The sequence below is a fragment of the Salvelinus alpinus genome, chromosome 9 (genome assembly GCF_045679555.1).
Source record: "Salvelinus alpinus chromosome 9, SLU_Salpinus.1, whole genome shotgun sequence".
Lineage (NCBI taxonomy): Eukaryota > Metazoa > Chordata > Actinopteri > Salmoniformes > Salmonidae > Salvelinus > Salvelinus alpinus.
The window spans coordinates 86432858-86460237 of NC_092094.1; the positions used below are offsets into that span (position 1 = coordinate 86432858).

The 27380-nt window shown below is 44.5% G+C and overlaps 2 protein-coding genes and 1 non-coding gene across 3 annotated transcripts in view; 1 reads left to right on the plus strand and 2 right to left on the minus strand.

Annotated features, from left to right (window-relative positions):
- Positions 1 to 119: 119 nt before the first annotated feature.
- On the minus strand, positions 120 to 12536 carry LOC139530898 (cilia- and flagella-associated protein 99-like). Its single transcript, XM_071327683.1, has 16 exons — positions 12239 to 12536; positions 11903 to 12025; positions 6457 to 6601; positions 6163 to 6257; positions 5348 to 5460; positions 5024 to 5201; positions 2783 to 2863; positions 2625 to 2693; positions 2417 to 2503; positions 2228 to 2316; positions 1829 to 2033; positions 1534 to 1675; positions 1191 to 1342; positions 862 to 1067; positions 579 to 768; positions 120 to 465 (listed from the first exon to the last, which is right to left on the minus strand). Exons 1-16 carry the CDS (start codon positions 12239 to 12241, stop codon positions 343 to 345), a joined length of 2001 nt encoding a protein of 666 aa, XP_071183784.1. The 5' UTR covers positions 12242 to 12536; the 3' UTR covers positions 120 to 342.
- On the minus strand, positions 3368 to 3422 carry LOC139531166 (U7 small nuclear RNA). Its single transcript, XR_011666272.1, has one exon. It is a non-coding gene; the product is annotated as a U7 small nuclear RNA (small nuclear RNA).
- Positions 12537 to 13348: 812 nt separating the features above from the next.
- The window catches only part of LOC139530899 (lateral signaling target protein 2 homolog), a 67565-nt gene continuing 53533 nt past the window's right edge, over positions 13349 to 27380 (plus strand). The window contains exon 1 of the mRNA XM_071327686.1: positions 13349 to 13709. Within this exon, the coding sequence (XP_071183787.1) occupies positions 13674 to 13709 (36 nt within the window). The 5' untranslated portion in view covers positions 13349 to 13673. The remainder of the gene's footprint in view (positions 13710 to 27380) is intronic.

The window sequence follows — 27380 nt, forward strand, 5'->3', positions numbered from 1 at the left end:
GTCTCTCTCTACTCGCTGCTATTTCGAATGCGCCCATTTTCACCCATGCATGGGTATTCTTGAACATACAAGTTACATTCCAATGTAATAAAATCAAAGTAAGGAAATAAAACACATAGTTCAAAGATTTGGGTTCACTTTAAATTATACAGTGGCATAAGAGCACAACAAAATATTTTTTGTTTTCAACTTTACATGCTGACATCCTCTTGATAAGAGTAGCAGTAGTAGCCTTAACAAAAGTAAATACAAAATGCATGTTGTACTTGTTATATGAAATTAGGGCTTCTCAAAGACTTGGAACAAACATGCAATATGGTCCTTATGCTAGGAGAATGACATTCAGAGGTTGATGTCTAGGCCTTGAGTATTTTTCTTCTGGGAGAGAGTGTTAGGAGCTTCCTGCTGGACCTGATGCTCCAATCTTTGCTCCAAATCTGCCCAGTGTTGTTCCTCCAGTTTTTGCTGCTCACACACACACACATGATTGGGATGAGAGCGTGATAAGCTGGTTATTGAACATCTTCTAGCAAATCCAAAACACAGCTTGGAATATTTCTATTTCTGTTTATGCTTACCTTCCTGTGATTCCAGCTCTTGAGGGCATGAGTGGCAGATTGCTCACTAATCTTGGCTTTGGTTTTCTCGCGCTGCTTCAGCCTCTGGCGCTCCTGCTGCCTCTCCTCCAGCCTTCTCTGCAAAGCCACCACCCTCTCGTCCTCGGCTACTCCCTGCTGCAGCTCCCGCCTTGCTCTCTTCTCCTCCTGCCTGCCTCACACCATATGCACATTAGGATACTGTACATCTCAGACATGCCTTCTGTGTGCAAGCCAGGCATGCGAGTGTCTTAGTTGCTCTGACCTGCGTGCAGCAGCCTGTCCCAGGGCTGTCCTGTGGAGGGCGATGGTGTCCAGCTGCTCCAGCAAAAGCTGCTCCCTGCTCTTCTTGTCCTCCAGAATGTGCCCCCTCCTGTCCTGATGCTCTCTCTGCTCTGCATCCCTCAGCATGGCCAGACGCTCCCGCAGCTCAGCCAGGGACATCTCCCCAAGCAGGTCATGTCCCGCTGTCTTTGACAGGGAGAGGTCAGAATACAGTATATTGTTCATCATAAAAGTCAACCTTCTCCTGACAGAACCCAGCAAAATGCCTTTATACTCTATTATGTTGGCAAGATCCATTCCCCTGCTCACCTCTGTTTCATCCACAAACTTGTGCCTGATGAGGGGGACAGACTCAATGGCCCGGATCTGACGGATAATCTCAAACTTCCTGCTCAGCTCTGCCTGCGCTTCCTCCAGGGCCTGACGAAGGAGTTCCCCACTCTGCTCCGACACTTCCTTTACTGGAATGCAAACGTACACAAAAGCACACAGAAATGAGACCCCAATTCGCCAAGCACTGTCTGCTGCACCACAACACCAAAGCAGGTGTAATTGAGAAAGGGTACATTTCTCATCCCTAGTTAAATAAAGGTAAAATAAAATAAATAAAAATGTGGGAACAGGGGGTGATGTAATGCTATAGTTTAGTCACCTATTCGCTGTTTGAACTCCTGCAACTTCACTTTAGCTGCTTTAGAGTTTTTGTGTCCATCTGCCACCTGTTGCACCAGGTCTCTCATCTCTTTCTCCTCCTGCAACCGCTTGTTTGCGTATCTTTGCATCAGCTTGGCAGTCTGCAAACAATCATAAACAGGACAGGCTCCATCAAAGAGACTCACAAAGACAGGAACACTTAATATAGCCAATTACCCTTTCTCAACGATTCAATGATTCCAAAACTGAATAACACTATGAACACATTAATAATTAATTCTAATAACACACACCTCTTCCTTCTTTAGCAGTGCAGTCTTCTGGTTGCGCTCCATGATGCGAGTGCGGGCGAGAGCAGCCTCCTCGTAGCGGATACGACCCTCCAGACGGCGACGCTCCACCTGGGCCAGCTCTTCCTGGAGATCACACTCCCGCATCTCCTTCTGCCACTGCAGGAACGAGGAGGGCTCGCCCGCCCCCTCCACAAGTTGTTCCATCCTGTGTTACCGTAACACACCCAGCACACATTATTAAACCTCTCCACTCTAGCTGCCGTCATAAGTGTCACACTAGCGCAGCTAGTTTTCTATGTCAAATATGTCAACTATAGAGTCGGCATAGTGATTAATTCCTGAAGTATAGTGGCACAACTGATATAGGAGGCACAGATGCAGGATTATATTGTGTCGTACCTGCGTAGTTCCTCCTCCACCTGACGGTTATACAGAGCCCCCTCCCGCAGGATGGCCGTGGTGTTGAGCCTGATGGGCAGGTTGTTAGGCTGGTGGAAATATAGAAATACACATGGGTATACACACACGCACATAGACAAGTGTGTCTGTCAGTTACTGTATATGATTTCTGTATCATGTGAGAGCTACCCTATGGGTGGCTGGGGTTCCAGAGGTGTGGAGTGAATCAAACTTGAGTTGGGAGTCATGGCTTCGTACAATCTGGGACATGACACTCTGTAAATCAGACAGTACAGTATGATTCAGCTGGATGGAAACAGGATACCCATATAGAAGAAAAAAAACCTTGAAGCAAGAAATTTTATTTTAAAATCTCTTACGTGGAACATTCACCTACCTTGGTGCGCTCAGACTTTTGTGGGTTTGCACACTTGAACTGTTGAGTGTTGGCCTCATACAGAACTTTCTGTGGGTGGAAAAGAAAACCGGCGTTTATTGCATGTAGGAGTGCAGGAGAAAACTAGGTGTTAAAATAAGATACCAGACACAACATACCTCTGCCTTCTGACGGTTCCTCTGTTTGACCACCTCCATGACCTGCTTCTCTTTTGGAACTCTGTAGGTGCTGGTTGGTACCTATGAAACAATAAGCAGCGGTCACTATGAAGGTTATAAATAGCATATCTACTATGATATTGTGTCAATAAGGTTCTGACTTTGGACCTGAGAGTTCAATGTTTCCAAATAAAAAAAAGCACTATTGTACAGTGGTAGCGCACATAAAAAAATACTGTAGTATACTATGGCATAAATACTATAGTATTCACTGTAGTGTTTTGCAGGCTTTACTGTAGTATTCACTGTAGTGTTTTTGTGGTAGAGTGAATACTGTAGTATTTACTGTAGTATACTACAGTATTTACAGTTAACTATAGTATAAATACTGCAGTAAAAGAAAACTGTAGTATATACTATAGTAATTAATGTAGTCTTTTTGCAGATTGTAGTATACTGTAGTATTTACTGTAGCGTTTTTGCAGACTTTAATATACTGTAGTATTTACTGTAGTGTTTTTGCAGACATTACTGTAGTACTGTAGTATTTTAGGGGTTTTGTTATATTATCTTTAATATAGAAGTGGGGGCTTTTACCTTGAGGAAACCTACTGGAGAAATACTAAAAGAGCAAATTTTCCAGAATCTGTAGGTAGGACTGGGATCTGAACAGATAGTTCAGCTCTTCTGGGGCGGCAGGCAGCCTAGTGGTTGGGCGTTGGGCCAGTAACTGAAAGGTAGCTATGATCGAATCCCCGAGCTGACATGTTAAAAATCTGTCGATCTACCCCTGAACAAGGCAGTTAACCCACTGTTCCTAGGCCGCCATTGTAAATAAGAATTTGTTCTTAACTGACTTGCTTAGTTAAATAAATGTAAAATAAATTATATTTCCTGTATTGAACACAATATATATCACCAGTATCACTACTTACACACCAACATCTGCTCATCATCATCTGCTCATCTATCACTCCAGTGTTAATCTGCTAAATTGTAATTACTTTGCTACTATGGCCTTACTTTGCCTTACCTTCTCATGCCATTTACACACACCTTATATAGACTTTCTTTTCCCCCCCTATTGTGTTATTGACTGTACGCTTGTTTATTCTATGTGTAACTGTGTTGTTGTTTCTGTCGCACTGCTTTGCTTTATTTTGGCCAGGTCGCAGTTGTAAATGAGAACTTGTTCTCAACTAGCTTATCTGGTTAAATAAAGGTGAAATATATATATATATTTTTTTAAATATGGTCTATACTTGGCATGTAGGTTTCTCGCTTATGGGTGGCACAAATTGGGATATAGGGGAAGGGAATGGGCAGGGTATATGCAAATTAAATACTGTAGAATTTACTACAGTACACCTGTTCTGCCAGTCACATTCTGTTTAAGGTCCCCAAAGCACACACATCCCTGGGTTGCTCGACTTTTCAGTTCGCTGCAGCTAGCGACCGGAACGAGCTGCAACAAACACTCAAACTGGACAGTTTTATCTCAATCTCTTCATTCAAAGACTCAATCATGGACACTGTTACTGACAGTTGTGGCTGCTTTGCGTGATGTATTGTTGTCTCTACCTTCTTGACCTTTGTGCTGTTGACTGTGCCCCAAAAAATGTGTACCATGTTTTGTGCTGCTGCCATGTTGTGCTGCTGCCATGTTGTTGCTACCATGTTGTTGTCATGTTGTGTTGCTACCATGCTGTGTTGTCATGTGTTGCTGCCATGCTATGTTGTTATCTTAGGTCTCTCTTTATGTAGTGTTGTGTTGTCTCTCTTGTTGTGATGTGTGTTTTGTCCTATATTTTATTTGAATTAATTTTTAATCCTAGCCCCCGTCCCCGCAGGAGGCCTTTTGCCTTTTGGTAGGCCATCATTGTAAATAAGAATTTGTTCTAAACTGACATGCCTAGTTAAATAAAGGTTAAATAAAAATATAAATAAATAGTTTAATAAAGTGTAGTGCTTTTGCAGACTGCAGTGTTTTTGTGGACATTACTGTAGTATTTACTACAGTTTTCTTTCTCTGGATAATACTGTGTTCCATAGAATGCTGTAGTATATTGTAGTAAGTACTACACATGATCGAGGTATACTAGTGTGTAGTATAGTATTCTACGTTATACATACATTTATAGTAAATACTGTAGTATTCTATAGTAAACTGTAGTATTCTATCGTAAACTGTAGTATTTTTTCATGTAGGAGCCTCTGGTAAAACTGAAACTTGAAACTGACCAGCTGGTGTTTCTCCTGCAGGGGGATGGGCTCAGGTGCAGGGAGAGGGCGAGCTTTGGATTTGGTAAGTGAAAATTCGTGGGGCTCAGTGTTTTTCTTGGTGGCTTTTTTAAACTGACTCCCTCTAGACATTCTGGATGCAAGCTGAGCCATCAGAATCTCAATCTCAGGGCGCCACCTAGTGGGTGAAAACTGTAGCTATTAGAAAAAGAGACAGCAAAGAGCAAGACAGCAACAACACATCATAAAGACAACAAAACAATACAGAATAAGTGGTGATTCAATGTATTTAGGTATAACATAAATGTCTTTACAGTGCTGCACCTTAGTAGCGGGGCAATCCAGTTCCTCTCCACATAGGCAGCATCATAGATCTGACTCCACTCCCCCTGGATCCAGGTACTGAGGTTTGTGATGTTGAAGAAGAAACTCAGGAACTGCCAAACCATAATTTATACTGTCATTCACAGTCCAAGTACGGTTTCATTACATTAAACGTCCAATGCAGCCGTTTTTATCTCAATATCAAATCATTTCTGGGTAACAATTAAGTACCTTACTGTATTGTTTTAAATAAAAAATGGTCAAAAAGAAACAAAAATAGCTTCTTAGCAATTTCTCAAGCTCAAATTTTGCTAGGCTCGTCGGGGAGTGGTCTGAGTAGGGTTGGTAAAACGGAAAACTAGCTGTTATCGGCAGAGAGGTTTGGAACTCTCTTTCTTATTGTTCTATTAGCTAATTTACTGCCTGGTGATGTCACCACGATGTCGCCACAACTTTATCCCACCAAAACAGACTGATATTTCTGGCGGTGTTTTCAAACAGCTCTTACACTAAAAGGGTATTATCATCATTTTCACAATATTATTCCAACCTTATAGTGTGGAAATAAATACAAAAATCACGTTTTTGACTGCACTGGGCCTTTAATAGGCTAACATTTTTGACACTCAAACCTCATGACCCCAAAACTACCACACAGATAACCTCCTCTATATGAGGGTGAGTGACTGGATTGGCAGAGAAAGTTGATTTCTTTCATGAGCCATAACATTAACCCAAACTGTGAAAAAATTGCATTGTTGTTGCATCCTAACTTCCTAAGTGCCATTAGATCACAGAAAATGTACGTTTCTCACTTTGTGCATCTTTTTTATGTCCAAAGAGTTGACAACCTTGCTGAAGCACTCCAGTCCAAGGTCATCAATGAGGAACATGCTGAAGTAACATATTACTGTGGAACACAAATATAGCAAACATAGAAGAGACAAATGGCCAGATCATGCTTTTGAAAACAAAGCCCCCCGCCCACCCCTCCAGCATTACAATTGAATCACTATTCATTCATAAATTTAAAACAACAAAATCAACATTATCTAGAGTTCTGAAGTTATTCAAAATAATGTATGCTTGAAATGATGTGATGAACTTACTGGCTAACTGGTTACGATCAGCCTTCAGTAAGTATTTCCCACTCTGAGCATAAAAGACGTTGATGACAACATCCAATAACTTTTTTTGCTCAATGCATCCAGAAATTATATCCAGTATAAACTTCTTATCCAAGGCATCCAGGTTCTGGTGGTAAGAAAGACAAACTGTTATCTGAAATGTTTGTAATACCGAAGCGGTAGTACGGTATGGATATACAGTATATGGCTCTGGTCTGACCATTAATTGGATCAATGATCTCCTTTCCCTATCTTTAAAATCATGCTTTTGTCACACCCTGATCTGTTTCACCTGTCTTTGTGATTGTCTCCACCCCCCTCCAGGTGTCGCCCATCTTCCCCATTATCCCCTGTGTATTTATACCTGTGTTCTCTGTTTGTCTGTTGCCAGTTTGTTTTGTTAAGTCAAGCCTACCAGTGGTTTTCCCTCTGTTCATGTCCTCTAGTTTCCCGGTTTTACCTTTTCTGCCTGCCCTGAGCCTGCCTGCTGTCCGGTACCTTTGCCCCACCTATCTGGATTATTGACCCCTGCCTTTCCTTGACCTGTCTTTTGCCTGCCCCTGTTGGATTATTAAACTGTTGTTAGTTTGACGTTGTCTGCATCTGGGTCTTACCTTGAAACGTGATAGTACGAACTGGCCATGACTGACCCAGCAGACCCGGGCCAGCTACGCAACGCCATCTCCTCCCAAGGAGCCACTATCATTAGACACGAGGAATTACTTCGTGGCCTTATGGAGGGGTCCAAACGTTGGCTGAACGCCATGAGCGGGCGTTGGACATTTTTCTGGAGCAATTCCGCGGGTTGTCTGGGAGGCAGCCTACCACAGTGGTAATCACACAGCCCCTCAGTAAAACAGCTGCTAGCAGCGCCGTCACTCTGCCTTCTCGGGAGCCCCGCTTACCTCCCCTGGAACATTTCAATGGAGAGCCGAGCACCTGTCGGGCGTTTTTAGCTCAGTGTGCCCTCGTCTTCGAGCTTCAGCCCTCCTCCTTCCCCTCGGATCGCTCCAAGATAGCCTACCTCATCACGCTGATGTCCGGGAGGGCTTTCACCTGGGCTACTGATGTATGGGAACAACAGCTGGCCGTATGTGTTAGTTTGAAGGGGTTCGTAGGAGAGGTGACAGTATTTGATGCCCTCCTCTCTGGGAGAGAAGCTTGAGGAAGCTAATCCAGCTTCGGCAGAGCTCCCGCAGTGTGGCAGACTATGCAGTGGATTTCCGCACGTTGGCAGCGGAGAGTGCTTGGAACCAGGAAGCGCTGTTCGATATGTTCCTGCACGGCATCTCAGAGGAGATCAAGGACGGGCTTGCTGCTCGGGAGTTACCTACGGATCTTGATTCCCTCATCGCGTTGACCAGCCGCATTGATGAACAACGGAGGGAGAGGAAATTCGACTTCGCTCGCACATCCAGGGATTCCACCTGGCCTCCGCGTCAACCCAGGAAGTCTCCGACGGTCCCGTTGCCGAGAGAACCCGACGCTTCCTGACCTCCCCCGAGAGTTGCCGAAGATGGCCGAGTCAACTAGGCAGGGCTGGGCTGTCGCCAGCGGAACGGCAATACAGAATCAACACAAAGAGTTGTCTGTATTGCGGGACTCATTTGTGTCCTTTAAAAAGACCAGGCTCACCGGTAGGAGCGAGTACACTGGTGGGCCATATGGAGAACTTTTCTGCTTCCCTTGCTCGCACCCCTTTTCATGCCATTCTGCTGTGGGGAAACCAGTCTAAATCTCTCCGGGTCCTCAGCCCCTCTCCATTTCCATGGATGATAGAGCGCTAGATGGCCACTCTATAGGCCGGGTCACTCATACCACTCCCATCAACCTACGGGTGTCAGGGAATCACAGCGAGACTATTCAATTTCTGCTCATCAAGTCTCCTCAGATTCCCGTGGTTTTGGGATGCTCCGGCCACACAATCCCCTCAACAACTTGTCTACGGGTGCCATCATGGGCTGGAGTCTGTTCTGCTACGCCCATTGTCTGAAGTCAGCGTAACCTGCCCCAGGACGTCTTCCTGGGGGCACGGAAGTTGCCCTGGACCTCTCCGCCATCCCCGCGGAGTACCTTGCTGAACAGGGAGGTGTTCAGCAAGGCCAGGGCCACTTCGCTTCAGCCGCACCGACCCTATGACTGCGGGATTGACCTTGTCCCAGGGGCAGTGTGGTGCTAGGGAGGTCTGTCGGGACCGGAGACCAAGGCTATGGAGACCTACATTGGGGACTCCCTAGCTGCAGGATTTATCTGTCCCCCTCCCGGCAGCGCAGGGTTCTTCTTCGTGGAGAAAAAGAACAAGACCCTTTGCTTTGACTACCGGGGACTCAATGACATTATTGTGAAGAACCGTTACCCGTTACCACTAATTTCCTCAGCCTTCGAGCCGCTCCAGGGGGCCACTGTGTTTTCCAAGCTGGATCTATGGAACGCCTACCACCTGGTGCGGATACGAGAGTGAGACGAGTGGAAGACCGCCTTCAACACGGCCAGCTGCCACTACGAGTATCTGGTCATGTCTTTTGGCCTCACCAACGCCCCTGCTGTGTTCCAGGCTCTGGTAAATGATGTTCTCCGTGACATGTTGAACCGGTTCATCTTCGTCGACATTGATGACCTCCTCGTCTTCTCCCGCTCCCCCCAAGAACACATGCTCCATGTCCGGCAGGTTCTTCAACGCCTTCTGGAGAATCAACTGTTTGTAAAGGCCGAGAATTGCGAGTTCCATCGCTCCACCATCCCCTTTCTGGGTTACATCATCTCTGCTGGGAGTGTCCAGATGGATACCGGGAAGGTGAGAGCGGTGGTGGATTGGCCTCAGCCTACGTCTAGGGTGCAGCTGTAACGGTTCCTGGGGTTTGTCAACTTTTATCGTCGCTTTAGCCGGAGTTACAGCACCTTGGCTTCCCCCCCTGTCTGCACTCACCTCGACCAAGGTTCCGTTTACGTGGTCCTCTGCCGCTGAAACGGGCTTTCCGGGACCTCAAAAACCACTTCACCAGTGCTCCTATCTTGGTTCATCCTGACCCTTCCCGACAGTTTGTGGTGGAGGCAAATGCTTCGGATGTTGGAGTGGGGGCTGTCCTGTCCCAACGTTCTGCAATGGACCTTAAGCTGCATCCCTGCACCTTCTTCTCCCACTGCCTCAACGGCACGGAGAGGAACTACTATGTGGGGAATCGTGAGCTTCTCGCAGTGAAGATGGCGTTGGAGGAATGGAGGCACTGGCTGGAAGGAGCGGAACATCTGTCAATGTGTGGACCGGCCACAAAAACCTGGAGTATCTCCGCACTGCCAAGCACCTCAACTCCAGGCAAGCGAGATGGGCTGTTTACCCGGTTCAACTTTTCCCTCTATCGGCCGGGGTCCAAGAACGTCAAGCCGGATGCCCTGTCTCGCCACTATAGCCCCACGGTAACCACCCCGGAGCCCGAGACCATCTTTCCCACCTCGTGCCTGGTGAAGGCACTCAGCTGGGGTATAGCGAAACAGGTCCGGGAGGCGCAGCGGTCCCAGTCAAACCCGGGGGGGGGCCAGATAACCAGATGTTTGTGCCTGACGATGTCCGCTCCGCGGTCCTGGAGTGGGCCCATTCCTCCAGGCTTGCCTGCCACCCCGGCTCCCGTCGGACCCTGGCCTTTGTGCGACAACGCTTTTGGTGGCCTACTATGGTTCCGGGTGTCGCCGCATTTGTCTCTGCCTGCACGGTCTGTGCTCAGAACAAGACTCCTCGGCAAGCTCCGGCTGGTCTTATGCAACCATTGCCTGTCCCTCACCGTTCCTGGTCCCACATATCCCTGAATTTCGTCACAGGTCTCCCCTGTCTGAGGGCAACACTGCCATACTCACTGTGGTCGACCGCTTTTCCAAAGCCGCCCGCTTCATTCCTCTCCCCAAACTACCCTCAGCCCAGGAGAGGGTCCAGCTCATGGTGCAGCACGTCTTCTGGATCAATGGACTGCCCGTGGACATGGTATCTGACTGGGGGCCTCAGTTCTCGTTCTGGAAGGCGTTCTGCACCCTCATTGGGTCATCGGCCAGCCTGTCCTCTGGGTTCCAGTCCAATGGCCAGTTGGAGCGAGCCAACCAGGACCTTGAGACTACTCTGCGCTGCCTGGTCGCCACCCCACCACCTGGAGCCAGCAGCTTGTGTGGGTGGAATACGCCCGCAACACCCTTCCCTGCTCTTCCCCGAGCAGGAAGAAGAGATCGGCATACCTTCTGCCTAGATGTTTGTCCACTACTGTTGTCGTACCTGGAGGAGAGCCCGGTCGGCCCTCCTCAAGACCACCTCCAGGTATTGACGACAAGTGGATCGCCATCGGACCCCGGCTTCCCGGTATCGTCTCGGGCAGAAGGTATGGTTATCCACCCAGGATCATCCCCTCCAGGTGGAATCCCGCAACCCCCCCCTCCTTGGTTTATCGGCCCGTTTCCCATCTTTAAAATGATTAGCCCCTCTGCTGTTCGTCTTCTGTTGCCCCGTACCCTTCACATACACCCCACCTTTCATGTGTCCAGAGTTAAACCCATGTCTCACAGCCCTTTGTCTCCTGTTTCCAGGCCCACCCCTCTCCCCTGTCTCATCGACGGCCAACTGGCATACACAGTGAGGCGTCTCCAGAAGGTTTGACCTCAGGGCACGGATTTCCAGTACCTGGTTGACTGGGAGAGTTATGGCCTGGAGGAGAGGTGCTGGGTCCCCACCAGGGACATCCTGGACCCAGGCCTCATCGCAGATTTCCAATGCCGACACCCCGGTCAACCAGGTATGCCCCCAGGTAGGAGAGGGGGGTTACTGTCACACCCTGATCTGTTTCACCTGTCTTTGGTATTGTCTCCACCCCCTCCAGGTGTCGCCCATCTTCCCCATTAACCCCTGTGTATTTTTATTTTATTTAAAAAAACTTTTTTTTAAAGTCATTTAGCTGACGCTCTTATCCAGAGCGACTTACAAATTGGAAAGTTCATACATATTCATTCTGGTCCCCCCGTGGGGAATGAACCCACAACCCTGGCGTTGCAAGCGCCATGCTCTACCAACTGAGCCACACGGGACCACATTTATACCTGTGTTCTGTCTGTTGCCAGTTCGTTTTGTTTCGTCAAGCCTACCAGCGGTTTTCCCTCTGTTCCTGTCTCATGATTGTTCCTGTTTGACCTTTTCTGCCTGCCGTCCTGTACCTTAGCCCCACATATCTGGATTACTGACTCCTGCCTGCCGTCCAATACCTTTGCCCCACCTATCTGGATTATTGTCCTTGACCTGTCTTTTGCCTGTCCCTGTTGGCTTATTAAACTGTTAACTTGACGTTGTCTGCATCTGGGTCTTACCATAACGTGATAACTTTATGCCTTATAATAGGGCATGAAATTAATTAATCCATCACAACCATACATACACACTACTCCATTTAGGTACAGTTACCTCGATGGCCTTTGAAGCATCCTCTGTAAATTCCTCCACACACTGTTTGTCTGCATTGAACTTGTCCAGGAGCAGAGTGGCTTCCTTAAGTGTTGCATAGCCTTGTGCCATCTTCTGCTTCACCTGAGCATAAGCAAAGTAGGGACAGAATGGCATTGGGGAAATTAAAATCGTCTCAATGAATGAATGTGGTGGGTGGCTGGATTGAGGTAGCTACCTGACCACAATGACAGACGACAGACACATAGATGATAATCTACTGGTTATTAATAAACGTATCAGTGATGCTGGAGGCATTTTCTGACACGCAAAATGTGTCCATGCTTGGACCCTTACCATGGATGTCGCAAAGCTATATTGAAAGAACTCAACGCATTCCTTGCAGGACTAAAATGTTGGCGAATAGTTGCTTCATAAATCGAAGGTCTTTAGCAATGTGTTTTTGTAGCTTCAAAACAGTTCCGATGTTTGGTCGTTGCCAAGTAACACAAAACAGCGGTCAACAACATGATTATTTTCACATTGTGACAAACACCATTATGACATCAATTAAAGGTTCATTTTTGTGATGTGTTCCAACTACTTAATGAAAATAATGTACCAAGATTTTAGAAAAAATATCTATTTTCGCTTGACAGAATCAACAATGATTATGACGTACACCATAGTGACGTGGTGCAAGCCAAAATGCCGCGTTCAAGACATCAAGACAACTCGGAAAGTCGGCCCCTCCGAGTAAAAAGTTGCTATGTTTTTTATGTTAGGGATTCCTATTGGTTGATTCTGATAGCTTCCAAGTAACTAAGACATCTATGTGGGCTTATCAGTGCCAGTTCGAAACTACAATGCTTAAATATGAATGTGAAAATAATAAATGCATTTATATTTTTATATCAGTGGCCATTATTCATGGCACAATAAAATTGCTATGTTAAAATGAATCGAACATGGCTAATTGGAAATGGAAATTCTAAATGTAAATGGTTAACAGAAAATGGTAATTACAATGTCAAGTCTAAAATCTATGTACAGAGAGCCCGACATGGCTAGGATGTACTACTACATGGGAGTGTGGCTTTACTCTCCTGTTATACGCTTCAAAGAAGCAATTTGCATACACTTTGAAAATGTAAATTGAAAATAAAATAAAAAGCTTAATTACATTTACGATTTTCTGTTTACCATTTGTCTTTTTCTGTTTACCATTTTCAATGAACCATTTTCTAGTTTCATTTTAATTTAGCAATTTAATTGTGGCATTAATCATGCACACTGATATATAATAAAAACGCATTTATAATTTTTACAATCCTATTTATTATGTAACCATTGCATTTTCGAACAGGCAATGATCTCCCGCCATAGACATCTTTCTACAATGAGTTTCAGAGTCGGACATTTCCGAGTTCCCAGTTGTCTTGAACGCAGCATTTCCCTGGGATGGTGGGTGGCGATGTTGTCAACGTGACTGTCATCAAGCAGAGGGAGAGAACAGCTATGGAAGCCATCCGTTGATGATTGCTTTATCCTGTTGGACTTGAAAAGTGGCAGTGAGGCACTAGCCAGTCGTAGATTTTGTAGACATAGAAACGCAACGTAAATGTTCAGGAAATTAGTTAGACACTTGAACTCTTTAAATTACAATTTCGGATATCGTATTGGATTCAACATTTCCCACGTAGCTAGCTTGCTAGTCTCAGTAGTCTGTCTCGCACAGGTAGAATAACGTTAACGGTCGGTGACAAAGGAGGGGTAAGGTGGCGAGGTAACGATGAATCGGTTTCGAAAGTGGCTCTACAAGCCTAAGGTAAGTTAGTGATTTTATTATCCTGCTACTGCCAGTAATCGATGTTATTAGCATATATATTGTAGAAAATAGCTTGCTATTTTCCCACAGTACAATAATGATGTTGATGCAATGCATGCATGTATCTTGTCTTTGGCTAGCTGTATGTAGCTAGCTAGCCTACATGCTAGTGCTGTCTCTGCTAGTGTTATCTTATCGTCTATAAAGTTGTTTCTTTCAGTCTGGCATTTAGATAACTGAAGCTGTGCATTACGAAAGGCTGCTTCTCGAAGCAAATTGTCATCAACTGCATTGCCGAGATTGCTCAATACAGAAATAAATAACTTTCATTGCAATCTCGAACTGTACCCTACAGCTTTTGTTAACTAACTAGTTATAACAAACGGTCATATGACTCGGACTCAGAATTAATTTTGTTGTTGTAGTTAAAAAAATATATATATCTGATACAGTAGCAATTCAGCCCACTGAGAGAATGCATCTGACAAAATAAATAAATCAGGCTAGATACCAATTCTTGGTATAGGGTAAATCTATTTGCATTCAATCACTTTTTGACAGCACCCCCTTTGAGTTAAACGAAACATTCCATACACATTTGCTTAGAAAGAGACATTTTGGACCTGAATGCCAAAACATTCAAGAGATAAAGATGTTCAAAGTTGACCTATTTTGCATACCCCACCATACCTAGTCTGATTAATTAGGCTGTAATGCACAATTTTGAAACAAAGCACTGCAAAAACTTGGAAAGTTTCCTCACAAGCCATAATGTTGAAAATAGTGACATAGAGTAAGTTTATATCGGTTGTCTGTGTGGTTGGTCCTTCAGTGGGTCGACATTTGAGACAGAATATCCACAGGAAAGTATTGTTTACCTGACTTTTTAGAGAGCCTGTAAGTATAAGGTTTGGCTTGCCACCTAGGTACATGTAGTTTTATATGGGGTATTCAGTTCTTTCATCAATAGCTATTGAACTAAGCATGCCATGCCAGTGGAAATTGTATAATCTGAATCAGCGGAGGATGGAGAACAATCCACACATTTCTTTATTTTATTGTAATTTGCTAAATATTTAAGTTGAATAAAAAATAATTATTAAATTCACACAATAAAGGTGCCGGTTATACTCCATCCTCTGATTCAGAATATACTATGTTCATTATCATGGCATGATTGGTTCAATAGTTATTGACGAGAGCACTAACTTTACTTTGGTGCCAAATCTACCAGCTCTCTAAAAAGGCTGGTAAACAATACTTTCCTGTGGCTATTTTGTCTCAAAAGGACAAACACTACAGGTAGAGTAAGTTTAAATGTAATTTTATTCAACATTCTGGATTGTAAAAAAAAAAAATAGGCTTTAGTTTCAGGCTGTATATAGCAATTACTTGTGTATTACAGCCTGATTAATCAGACTACACCATACCATGAGACATCCATGTCTTCATCACTGGAAAAGATAAATCGTTGAGAATGATTTTTATTAAAAATATAATTTTACCTTAAACGTCAATTCTAAAAGCGTGTAAATTCTCATATGTTGTAGCTCAGACCTTATTTTAGATCTTAGGTTTTTGTGTTGTGCCCGCCATCAGTTGAGACACAACATGCTCTTGAATACAGGGTGGGTGCCATGTTTTGGCTAATAAATGTAATAAAAGGGGAATAAAATTGACATTTCAACTTTCAAAGGGTACCACAAAGATGGTTGGAGGTCCACACATCAAAGAATGTTAACTTGAATGGGAATATCTGTTGTTTTTAAATTGTATTGTCAATCTTCCATAGGAAACCTATTGAAATCATAGAAATATAGATAATAGTGGGTAGTACCGGCAGCCATCTTTGTGGTAATAATTAGAAGTTAAAATTTCAATTACATTTAAATGTCAATGGTGTACCAACTATGGTGTACTGGGGTGGCAGGTAGCCTAGTGGTTCGAGTGTTGGACTAGTAACCGGAAGGTTGCAAGATTGAATCCCCGAGCTGACAAGGTAAAAATCTGTCGTTTTGCCCCTGAACAAGGCAGTTAACTCACTGTTCCTCGGTAGGCTCTTATTGTAAATAAGAATTTGTTATTAACTGACTTGCCTAGTTAAATAAAGGTTCAATATATATATATATATTTTAAAGAATTCTAAGAACTACCTCTTACACGCAAGAGGGGCAATCTGGTGAGATGTCTCAGAGAACCAGGGTTACATATTGTAACCCAAAGTTATCTTTCAGTCGACTCGGTTCGACATCTCACTATGGGACACTTGCAAAACGCCCCGATTTTCCAATCTGTTGTGGTACACGGTAATGTACCTGATCCATCATACTCAAGCCCCGACAACTGTACGCCTTGGCGATAGCCTCCACTACCCAATGGAAGAGGCGTTGTTTGGACAAAGCCCTACCCCGAGCAAGGTTGGTAAAGCAAGCAAACAAACAGTTGGTCACAACTCTGGAATGGCCTGGTCCTGTCCATGTAAACTCAGCAAAAAAAGAAACGCCCCATTTTCAGAACCCTGTCATTCAAAGATAATTCATAAAAATCCTAATAACTTCACAGATCTTCATTATAAAGGGTTTTAACACTGTTTCCCATGCTTGTTCAATGAACCATGAACAATTGATGAACATGCACCAGTGGAACAGTTGTTAAGACACTAACAGCTTACAGACGGTAAGCAATTAAGGTAATAGTTATGAAAACTTAGGACACTAAAGAGACCTTTCTACTGACTCTCAAAAACACCAAAAGAAAGATGCCCAGGGTTCCTGCACATCTGCATGAACGTGCCTTAGGCATGCTGCAAGGAGGCATGAGTACTGCAGATGTGGCCAGGGCAATAAATTGCAATGTCTGTACTGTGAGACGCCTAAGACAGCGCTACAGGGACACAGGACGGACAGCTGATCGTCCTCGCATTGGCAGACACACTTGTAACAACACCTGCACCGGATCAGTATATCCGAACATCACACCTGCGGGACAGGTACAGGATGGCAACAGCAACTGCCCAAGTTACACCAGGAACGCACAATCCCTCCATCAGTGCTCAGACTGTCCGCAATAGGCTGAGAGAGACTGGACTGAGGGCTTGTAGGTCTGTTGTAAGGCAGGTCCTCACCAGACATCACCGGCAACAATGTCGCCTATGGGCACAAACCCACCGTCGCTGAACCAGACAGGACTGGCAAAAAGTGCTCTTCACTGACGAGTCGCGGTTTTGTCTCACCAGAGGTGATGGTCGGATTCTCGTTTATTGTCGAAGGAATGAGCGTTACACCGAGGCCTGTACTCTGGAGCGGGATCGATTTGGAGGTGGAGGGTCAGTCATGGTCTGGGGCGGTGTGTCACAGCATCATCGGACTGAGCTTATTGTCATTGCAGGCAATCTCAACGCTGCGTTACAGAGAAGACATCCTCCTCCCTCATGTGGTACCCTTCCTGCAGGCTCATCCTGACATGACCCTTCAGCATGACAATGCCACCAGCCATACTGCTCATTCTGTGCTTGATTTCCTGCAAGACAGGAATGTCAGTGCTCTGCCATGGCCAGCGAAGAGCCCGGATCTCAATCCCATTGAGCACATCTGGGACCTGTTGGATCGGAGGGTGAGTGCTAGGGCCATTCCCCCCAGGAATGTCCGGGAACTTGCAGGTGCCTTGGTGGAAGAGTGGCGTAACATCTCACAGCAAGAACTGGCAAATCTGGTGCAGTCCATGAGGAGGAGATGCACTGCAGTACTTAATGCAGCTGGTGGCCACACCAGATACTGACTGTTACTTTTGATTTTTACCCCCCCATTTATTCAGGGACACATTATTCAATTTCTGTTAGTCACATGTCTGTGGAACTTGTTCAGTTTATGTCTCAGTTGTTGAATCTTGTTATGTTCATACAAATATTTTCACATGTTAAGTTTGCTGAAAATAAACGCAGTTGACAGTGAGAAGACATGGGAATGATCTTAGCAATGAACGTGGCTTTAGGACGTATCATAACCTTGGAGTAGTCAGGGGCAAACTGATTGCATGAAGGATGAACCGAGAGCGCATGAAGGACACTAACGAGCTTGGCTGTAGCCAAGGTGAGCAATGGGGCCGCCTTATAAGACAGTCTTAAGATCCACTGTCTCTCGGGGTTCAAAGTGATCGCCTGTAAGTGCATCCAGAACCAGTCCCAAGTCCCATGATGGGGCAAGTGGCTTGGAGATGGCGCACTCCCTTCATAAAACGACAAACCAGGGGGTGAGCCTCGATTGTCGTCTCACCTAGTAGGAAATGGCAGGCTGAGATCGCCGCCAAGTAGATCTTAACGGTGGAAAAGGCCTTGCCCTGTCGAGAAATTCCCGTAGGAAGGCGAGAACGGCAGGGATGGAACCCTGAAAAGAGACCAACTCGCGTCTCTCAAACCACCTCTCGAATGCCCACTACTTCAGGTCGTAAAGACCTCTTGTAGAAGGGGCTCTGGCACTCTAAATTGTGGCAACCACGTTCGAAGGCAAGCCCACCGAGTCCAAGTTGGATCTCTCACAGAGATCCATCAGTTCGGGATGAGGGAGAATATTTCGCCCTGTGCTTGGGATAGCAGATCTCTGCACTGTGGCAGGCGCCATGGTTGCGCGCACAGGAGAGGTACAATCTCCGCCAGCCATGGCTTCCCAGGCCAATACAGGGCTATCAGGATGAGGGATAGACCATTCGTTCTCACTCTGTCCAGAGTAGGGGAGATCTGGCCCACCTGGAGGGAAGGCATACAGAAGCATGTCTGGCCACTTGTAGGCCAGCGCGTCTACGCCTAGAGGAGCATTGTGATCTTTCATCGCAAAGAACAAGCGACAGTGCTCGTTGTCCAGTGATGCATACAAATCGACGGCAGCCCTGCAGTAATGCCCCCACACCTCCTCGGCGACTCGGGATAAAGTCGCCACTCCCCTGGTAGGTGGTTCCCTCGCGACAGTAAATCCACACCTGAGTTTAGTCTGCCTGGCACATGGTTTGTTGTGAGAGATAACAGATGTTCCCTGCTCCATAGCAAGATCTCTCTCGCCAGAGAGTGACATTGACGGGAGTGTGTTCCTCCTTGGCGGTTGATATATGCCACCGTAGACGTATTGTCCAACCTGACCAGGACATGTTGGCCCTGTAGGAATGGACGGAAGTGCCTGAGGGCTAGTAACACAGTGTGGACCTCAAGAACGTTGATATGGGCTGTATTCATAGTCTGACCATACGCAGTTCACCGTATGCCCTTCGTGGACTGCCCTCCATCCCTGTAGTGATGCATCCGTTGTCACTACTTTGCGCGTGAAGACTCCCAGTAGGGCAACCCCGCATCAAAGTGTCTATCGGCTTTGAAGTGCTGATAGACACTTTGCAGAGAGAAGCGCACGCCTGTGCCGGTGGCAGGACGGGTCCAAGTGGAAGTCTCTCATGAGGAGGAGACCAAGCGGAACTCAAATCAAATCAAACTTTATCACATGCGCTGAATACAACATGTGTAGACCTTACCGTGAAGTGGTTACTTACAAGCCCTTAACCAACAATGCAGTTCAAGAAAGAGTTAACCTCTCTAGGGAATATGGGACGGTAGCGTCTCACCTCGTCAACAGCCAGTGAAACTGCAGGGCGCCAAATTCAAAACAACAGAAATCCCATAATTAAAATTCCTCAAACATACATGTATTTTACACCATTTTAAAGATACACTTGTTGTAAATCCAGCCACAGTGTCCGATTTCAAAAAGGCTTTACGACGAAAGCAAACCAAACGATTATGTTAGGTCAGAGCCAAGTCACAGAAAAACACAGCCATTTTTCCAGCCAAAGAGGGGAGTCATAAAAAGCAGAAATATAGATAAATTAATCACTAACCTTTGATGATCTTCATCAGATGACACTCATAGGACTTCATGTTACACAATACATGTATGTTTTGTTCGGTAAAGTTCATATTTATATCCAAAAATCTGAGTTTACATTGGCGCGTTATGTTCAGTAGTTCCAAAACATCCGGTGATTTTGCAGAGAGACACATCAATTTACAGAAATACTCATACTAAACATTGCTAAAAGATACAACTGTTATGCATGCAATTTTAGATCCACTTCTCCTTAATGCAAACGCTGTGTCAGATTTCAAAAAAACTTTACGGAAAAAGCAAACCATGCAATAATCTGAGTACGGCGCTCAGACGACAAATCAACCCAAAGAGATATCCGCCATGTTGTGCAGTCAACAGAAGTCAGAAATAACATTATAAACATTCACTTACCTTTGATGATCTTCATCAGAATGCACTCCCAGGAATCCCAGTTCCACAATAAATGTTTGTTTTGTTCGATAATGTCCATCATTTATGTCCAAATTCCTCCTTGTTGTTCGCGCGTTCAGTACACAATCTAAACTCACGACGCGCGTGCAAGTCCAGCGGAAAGTACGGACGAAAAGTCCAAAAAGTTCCGTTACAGTCTGTCGAAACATGTCAAACGATGTATAGAATCAATCTTTAGGATGTTTTTAACATAAATCTTCAATAATGTTCCAACCGGAGAATTCCTTTGTCTTCAGAAATGCGATGGAACGCAGCTAACTCTCACATGGGCGTTCATGGTCAGCGCATGGTCAGCCCGTGGCACTCTGGGAGAGACCGTACTCAATCTCCTCTCATTCGCCCCCACTTCACAGTAGAAGCACCAAACAAGGTTCTAAAGATTGTTGACATCTAGTGGAAACCTTAGGAAGTGCAACATGACCCCATTTCCACTGTATCTTGGATAAGCAAAGAGTTGAAAACCTACAAACCTCAGATGTCCAACTTCCTGGTTGGATTTTTTCTCAGGTTTTTGCCTGCCATATGAGTTCTGTTATACTCACAGACATCATTCAAACAGTTTTAGAAACGTCAGAGTATTTTCTATCCAAATCTACTAATAATATGCCTATCCTAGAATCTGGGCCTGAGTAGCAGGCAGTTTACTCTGGGCACGCTTTTCATCCGGACGTGAAAATACTGCCCCCCACCCCAAAGAAGTTAAGAAAAGTCAAGTCAAAAATAATAAAAAGTAACATAATAAAATAACAATAATGAGGCGATATACAGGGGGTACCAATACCGAGTCAATGTGCTGGGGTACAGGTTAGTCGAGGTCATTTGTACATGTAGGTAGGGGTGAAGTGACGATGCATAGATAATAAACAGCTAGTAGCAGCAGTGTAAAAAACAAATGGGGGAGGGGACAATGTAAATAATCCGGTGGCCATTTTGTTAATTATTCAGCAGTCTTATGGCTTGGTGGTAGAAGCTGTTAACCTTTTGTCAATAGGGGGGCGCTATTTTCACTTTGTAAAAAATCGTTCCCAAATTAAACTGCCTCGTACTCAATTCTTGCTCGTACAATATGCATATTATTATTACTATTGGATAGAAAACACTCTCTAGTTTCTAAAACCGTTTGAATTATATCTGTGAGTAAAACAGAACTAATTTTGCAGCAAACTTCCTGTCAGGAAGTGAAAAATCTGAAATCGAGGCTCTGTTCCAGGGCCATCCTATTAATTTGCCTGAAATCTATGGATCTACATGCACTGCATACGCCTTCCACTAGATGTCACGAGGCAGTGAGAGGTGGAATGGGGTGTCTAGCTTGATCTGAGGCCGAACAAGAGCTTTTGGAATGACGTGACCAGATATTTCATTGTCTTGGAAGGCGCGAGAAGGGACCCCCAGATTGCGTTCTGAAAAGCTTTCGGTATAGACGATAGATATCTCCGGCTCTGATTTTATTTGATATATGTGTTAAAAACATCATAAAGTAGTTATTTTAAACCGAGTTATATCAGTTTATATCAGTTTATTGCGTTTTTCGGCATTTTCTTTTCTTTGCGTTATGTGAAGTTGGGCACGTTTGTGCCACATGGCTAGCTTTGGTTGCTAATTCGACAGGAGAAGACGACATTCTACAACCAAACAACGATTATTCTGGACAAAGGACAACTTGTACAACATTCTGATGGAAGCTCATCAAAAGTAGGAACCATTTATGATGTTATTTCGTATTTCTGTTGAAAATGTTTAATATTTTCCGCCCTGATTTTGGGCGCTGTCTCGCTATAACGTAAGCTGTATGTCGTACTAAAGTTATTTTAAAAAATCTAACACAGCGGTTGCATTAAGAACTAGTGTATCTTTCATTTGCTGTCCAACATGTATTTTTTAGTAAAGTTTATGATAAGTTATTTGGTCAGATTAGGTGAGTGTCAGAAATATATCCGGACATTCTGGGAAAAAGTTGCTACGTTTTCACAATGTATAACCACGGATTTCAGCTCTAAATATGCACATTTTCGAACAAACCATATATGTATTGTGTCATCTGATGAAGTTTGTGAAGGTTAGTGAATAAATGTATATCTTTTGCTGTTTTTTTCGCTATCGCTACCTTTGCGTTGAATGAATGCGGTTGTGTGGTTGGCTATTGTAGTAAGCTAATATAATGCTATATTGTGTTTTCGCTGTAAAACACTTAAAACATCTGAAATATTGGCTGGATTCACAAGATGTTTGTCTTTCATTTGCTGTACACCATGTATTTTTCATAAATGTTTTATGATGAGTATTTAGGTATTTCACGTTGGTCTCTGTAGTTATTCTAGCTGCTTTGGTGAGATTTGTGATGGTGGCTGCAATGTAAAACTATGATTTATACCTGAAATATGCAAATTTTTCGAACAAAACATATGCTATACAATAAATCTGTTATAAGACTGTCATCTGATGAAGTTGTTTCTTGGTTAGTGACTAATTATATCTTTATTTGGTCGAATTTGTGATAGCTACCTATGCGGTAAAAAAATTGTGAAAATATGTGGTTGAGTCTATTGCTATCGTGGTTAGCTAATAGAAATACATATTGTGTTTTCGCTGTAAAACATTTTAAAAATCGGAAATGATGGCTGGATTCACAAGATGTTTATCTTTTATTTGGTGTCTTGGACTTGTGATCTCATGAAAATTATATTATATGATATCCCTGTCGCGTTAAGCTAGGCTATGCTAGTCAGCTTTTTTGATGGGGGGATCCCGGATCCGGGTTTGTGACTCGTGAGAAGTTTTAAGGAGCCTTTAGTCTTAGACTTGGTGTGCCGGTACCGCTTGCCGTGCGGTAGCGGAGAAAACAGTCTATGACTTGGGTGAGTGGAGTCTTTGACAATTTTTTGGGCTTTCCTCTGACACGGCCTAGAATATAGGTCCTGGATTGCAGGAAGCTTGGCTCCAGTGATGTACTAGGCCGTACGCACAACCCTCTGTAGCGCCTTACGGTCAGATGCCGAGCAGTTACCATACCAGGCCGGTCAGGATGCTCTCGATGGTGCAGCTGTAGAACTTTTTGAGGATCTGGGGACCCATGCCAAATCTTTTCAGTCTCTTGAGGGAAAGGTGTTGTCGTGCCCTCCTCATGACTGTTTTGGTGTGTTTGGACCATAATAGTTTTTTGGTGATGTGGACACCAAGGAACTTAACTCTCAACCCGCTCCACTACAGCCCTGTCGATGTTAATGGGGGCCTGTTCGGCACGCATTTTCCTGTAGTCCACGATCAGCTCCTTTGTCTTGCTCACATTGAGGGAGAGGTTGTTGTCCTGGCACCACACTGCCAGGTCTCACAATCATGGAGGCCATGAGCCCAAGAAGCCTCAGACACATCCAGTACGTGACTGATGTTGCCGGGTAAAACACTTGAGAGGCAGTGACGAAAAGCCGTCGCTCTCTCCATGATGAGGGCTGCTCGACAGGCTACAGTCCAGAGACAATTCCAACAATATTTTCTGCTGTGTCGGTATGAGCAAGCGGGACAAGGACGCTCTCGAGAGGTTGATTGTTTTGCACGTGAACATTTTGCACCATGAGCCTCGGGCCTGTGGGCCTGGATGTGAATAGAACTCTTTATTTGAGAACTGATCTTGGGGAACAGTGGTTGTTGACCCGCCCCAACGAGGGCTTATGGTTCTTGAGGAGGGGGGCTCCTGTGCTACACCTCTGCTGTGTGTAAACAAGCTTGTGTGACCTGACGCAGGACTCCCGAGGAGACTCTGGTCGTCGAGGCCAGAGGAGCTCTACCAGCTCCTTGAATTCCCGTGCTTTGTGCTAGGTGTGCTGCTTCTTCCCCTTCCCTCCAGATGGAGCTGAGGGGGTCTCCTCTGCTCATTACTTGGAGTGATACCTCTGCCCTGAGACACTGCATTGCTGGTGAGCGGACTCTCTGTCCCTGGGTCTGAGCTACCGGAGAAGGCTGCTAAGTGTTCTTAGGGATCCTCCAGTTCTGGGAGGGAGGCCTCATGGGAACGTCCTGGGCGAACATGTGCTTCTGGGGCTTGTTTCCGTGGTAACAGGGAGCCCAGCGCCTCAGTCTCCTTTTTCTGAGTCTCAAACCTGGCCTGTATCTTCAATATGGCTGGACCAAACAGTCTGGTGGGACCGATCTGTCCATTCATGATCTTTCCCATCTCCCTCTGACACCCTTGCGTTGTTCAGCCAGAGGGTTCGAGTCGTATGGTTGGCAAGGCGACTTAGCACCACCATCCTTAGCACCATCCTGGTCGATGGTGCCACCGTTCGCCAGGGAGTCGCTCAGGTCCTTAGCCTGCACCACCATGTAGACGGAGAGGAGGGCAGCTGCATTCACAGAGCGCTCCACCTGAGATGCAAATCGGTAGATCTTCTCCTACACGGACACGGTGAAGCGTTTCATTATGTTGAGCGAGCTTGGGGGTAGAAGAAGAGGAGCTCAAAGCCTTCGGGTGGCGGTGCTCAGACAGGCTGAGCCAATCCCGACGACTCCATGCTGTGCATATCCAAGTGGGGGTAGCGAGTCACAGGAGAAGGTGACTTGAGTGCCCAGGAAGACTCCAACAATGCCAGACAGTCTGGGAAGGCTGCTACACTCTGTTGGACAGATGTAGAATTACTCTGAAATTCCATCCATCCTAATCTTTTTGGAAGGTGGGGAACTTCAGGGGCATAATCCATTTCCTTATCAGAGAGAGCGCTGCCTGATGCGACGAGAGACATGCCATTGTCCTCACTAGGGCTGTTGCGGTGACCGTATTACCGCCACACCAGCGGTCACGAGTCATGAAGGCAGTCAAATTCCACATGACCGTTTAGTCGCGGTAATTAGGCTTCTCCAAGCTCTAATGCTGCTGCTGGTTATTAGTAGCCTACCAAACTTGCTTAACTGCCTGGTACTCAGCACTCTATTGTCCCTCTATTCACTCTGATGCAAATGTATTCAATGCAAATGTATTAGAAAATCTAATCAAACACTTCATGAGCTTATGTTGCACAACATTGCTATAGGCTATGCAGTTGCGGGAGAAATTGCATACTAATGGCCGCTATAAAAAGAGGAGGATCCCATGAACTTTCTATAGGCTAGGCCTACTATATTTATTTATCTGCTTTCCTAATATTAAGCACATTGCTTATATTTACAACCGAAGTATAGCCTACCTGGCTGGCATGAAAATAAACCATTGTCCTCCATTTGCTATTTAAGTTCAAAGATGACATGCATTTTTTTCCCGCTGCCCCTGTTTAGATATAGATGCATGATAATGGTCCATTTCTAAATCACAACAAATGTCACATATATTATTTAGTATATGTAAAGACAAGATTAAATCAGGAATAGGCTAATCTTGTGACTATCACTTGTGAATGATGCCCAGCATAAGAAACAATGCCTTTTTTTGCAACTTGTTCGAATCACCTCATGTAGCCTAGCCCATAGGCCTGTATGTTTTAATAAGGTAATTCCTATCACAACTAAAATGGCCAAATAACTTCTTAAAATTAAGCACATTTATCCGCTTTACAGGGGTGTGGAGTAGAGGTCGACCGATTAATCGGAATGGCCGATTAATTAGGGCCGATTTCAAGTTTTCATAACAATCGGAAATCTGTATTTTTATTTTATTTATTTTTTACACCTTTATTTAAAATGTATTTAACTAGGCAAGTCAGTTAAGAACACATTCTTATTTTCAATGACGGCCTAGGAACGGTGGACCTCACAGTTAACTAGTCCAACGCAATAACGACCTACCTCTCTCTCGTTGCACTCCACAAGGAGACTGCCTGTTACGCGAATGCAGTAAGCCAAGGTAAGTTGCTAGCTAGCATTAAACTTATCTTATAAAAACAATCAATCAATCATAATCACTAGTTAACTACACATGGTTGATGATATTACTAGATATTATCTAGCGTGTCCTGCGTTGCATATAATCTGACTGAGCATACAAGCATACAAGTATCTAAGTATCTAACTGAGTGGTGGTAGGCAGAAGCAGGCGCGTAAACATTAATTCAAACAGCACTTTCGTCCGTTTTGCCAGCAGCTCTTCGTTGTGTGTCAAGCAATGCGCTGTTTATGACTTCAAGCCTATCAACTCCCGAAATGAGGCTGGTGTAACCGAATTGAAATGGCTGGCTAGTTAGCGCACGCTAATAGTGTTTCAAACGTCACTCGCTCTGAGCCTGTGGTTGTTTCCCTTGCTCTGCATTGGTAACGCTGCTTCGAGGGTGGCTGTTGTCGTTGTGTTCCTGGTTCGAGCCCAGGGAGGAGCGAGGAGAGCGACGGAAGCTATACTGTTACACTGGCAATACTAAAGTGCCTATAAGAACATCCAATAGTCAAAGGTTAATGAAATACAAATTGTCTAGAGGGAAATAGTCCTGTAATTCCTATAATAACTACAACCTAAAACTTCTTACCTGGGAATATTGAAGACTCATGTTAAAAGGAACCACCAGCTTTCATATGTTCTCATGTTCTGAGCAAGGAACTCAAACGTTAGCTTTCTTACATAGCACATATTGCACTTTTACTTTCTTCTCCAACACTTTGTTTTTGCATTATTTAAACCAAATTGAACATGTTTCATTATTTATTTGAGGCTAAATTTATTTTATTGATATATTATATTATGTTAAAATAAGTGTTCATTCAGTGTTGTTGTAATTGTCATTATTACAAATAAATAAATAAAAAAATCGGCCAATTTAATCGGTATCGGCTTTTTTGGTCCTCAAATAATCGGTATCGGTGTTGAAAAATCATAATCGGTCGACCTCTAGTGTGGAGTCTAACTGGCATATATAAGCAGCTCGTGAGTTTCACATTTGGGGAAGATCATTTTCATCATAAAAATGCACCGTTATAATAAAAGCAATACATGCATAATCCCATTTGTGGTCACTTTTGATAATGGTGTTTTCCGCTAATGGAACATTCACACTTATAGCCTACTACCATGTGCGCATTGCTGCACTTGTAATGTGAAGAAATAGTCTAATAGTTTATCAACATATTAAGCTAAACATTCTGATCTGTTGCGTCAGCCACATTTTGTAAAAAAGGTTTTTTGCTGCTAGTGGTTGGTTGTATTCATTTGGGATTTATCGCATCCCACAACTGTCCCAGACTGTTTGGAATATTTATTTCTCGCACAGAATAAAATATGTTGACTTTTGTACTATGGGGGATAGTAGATTGACATAGGCTAGTGCTTTTGCTGTTCATTAGGCCTACTCATCTTGTTGGCTGACGAAAAGTAAATGTGGACAGTTCATCCAATATCTTCAATATACACCTCGGAAGGATGAGC